Below are 1,678 nucleotides of genomic sequence, written 5' to 3'. Positions count from 1 at the left end.
ATGTGCCTTCTGTTCATTTCACAGTCAGGGGAAAACAGCAGCGGCCCACCTCCTTCCCAGGATTTAGAAGGTGGGGTCCCCACTGAGGGGGACATGTGCCCGTGTTCATGGGTGGAGATTTCTCTCTCCATCTTCTGATTCCAGGCAGTGTGAACAGCACTCCATGGGCGGGCCCAGGAGGACGAGTGACAGCTGTCCCCCGCCCAGTTGTGCCCAGCGGGGTCTGTGCAGCTGGTCACCACCGCCCAGAACTTCTCCAGACAAGGCTGAGGACAGCCTGTGCCTTCCATGAAAGCCCCATGCAAACGGCTCCAGGTCCTAGAAAGCCCTTGTGTTGGTACAGCCTGCTGGCTACCTCACACATATTTGTCCTGCCGCTGCCAAGGGAAAGAAGTTTTCTTTTTGTTTATTGTTGCAAGACATTTATTAGTAACACAGGGATAATCAGCCAGGGATTATGGATTAACATACATTCAGACTCTTGTGTTTTTTTCATAATGTGTTTTTCAGAAACCGCAAGTATCAGGGGAAGGGAGAAGAGAGAAACCCAGAGAAAGGAAGGCATTGGGGGCCCACTTGCAGGGCATCTTCACCGTCAATAAGCCAAAGGTAAGCCTGGGGCAATGAGAAAGGGGTGTTTTAATTTTAATGCCCAATTTTGTTCTCAGTGAAAAAGGAAACCATTTTTGGTTTCAAAGTCAAGCTGATGTGTTCAAACTCATCAGAAGCAGTGGCCCGTGCAAAACAGGGGCTCATGGCCCTGCATCCAGCACCACCACCCAAAGGCTGCTCAAGGTACACAACGCACGTTTCCTGAGGAGCGGCTGCTCTCAGCTCCGGGTGGACCCGTGGAAGCGAGCGGGGGCGCAACACGCGGGTGGCGGCCTCACTCAGCACTCAGCGGGCGGGACACGCGGCCCAGGAAGTGCAGGGCGCCCGAGCTTCTCTCCAGGACAGCCAACAGGAACGGGCTGTTCAAGGTCACCTCCAAGGCCTCTGGCCCGGCCGGCTGTGGGACGGACTCTGGGGCCTGCTCTCCATCTGCTTTTAGTTCAAAAAGAACGCTGTTCAGCACCTGCAAAGCAGTGAGCCTAGGCGTCACTCCTGAAGGCCTGGGCCCCAGGGGGAACCATTCTCCAGCCTGCCCACCCTCACTTGACCCAACTCATGGGACGCAACGGCTCCTTTCCGAAGTGTCCCTAAAACCCACCTGTCTCCACTTTCCCCTGCTGTCCCGGGCAGGCGGAGTCTTTGGCCCCTGGCCCCTGGCCCACCAGGGCTTGCTTCCCCTCTCTGCTAACAGCAGAGGGCTCCGAAGCCAGGACTGTGAGCCACCCCCACTTCTCAGCCTCCCAGCATTAAGGCACTTCTCAGCTGTGGGTTGCATCACCCCTGTGCTCCTGGGACAGTCCGTCCACTGCTGTGTGCTTCCCTGAAGCCAGGAGCTGAGTGCCAGGGCCAGCGGCCAGCCCAGAGGCTCTGCTCACCAGGCCCTAGTCCTGGCCCTGCTGTAGGATCTGGAGAGGAGCCAAGGCGAGGCCTGGCTGCGCGGAGCCGCTAATACATGCAGGGGAGGGTTTCACTGCTCTCCAGCTGTCCCTGGGAAGACCCAGAGAGCGCTGGTCACTTCTCCCCCACCCTGGGCCAACAGCCTCCTGGCCACGCGCTCACACCTCTC

General features: G+C 57.9%; 1 protein-coding gene across 1 annotated transcript in view; it reads right to left on the bottom strand.

Moving 5' to 3' along the window:
- Positions 1-405: 405 nt before the first annotated feature.
- Positions 406-1,678, bottom strand: part of AGT (angiotensinogen (serpin peptidase inhibitor, clade A, member 8)) — an 11,514-nt gene continuing 10,241 nt past the window's right edge. Inside the window, exon 5 of the mRNA XM_010854501.1 lies at positions 406-1,075. Coding sequence (XP_010852803.1) covers positions 887-1,075 — 189 coding nt within the window. The 3' untranslated portion in view covers positions 406-886. The remainder of the gene's footprint in view (positions 1,076-1,678) is intronic.

The sequence above is a fragment of the Bison bison genome, unplaced genomic scaffold (assembly GCF_000754665.1).
Source record: "Bison bison bison isolate TAMUID 2011002044 unplaced genomic scaffold, Bison_UMD1.0 scf7180017864341, whole genome shotgun sequence".
Classification (NCBI taxonomy): Eukaryota; Metazoa; Chordata; class Mammalia; order Artiodactyla; family Bovidae; genus Bison; species Bison bison.
This window is presented reverse-complemented; position numbering and strand designations above follow the sequence as displayed.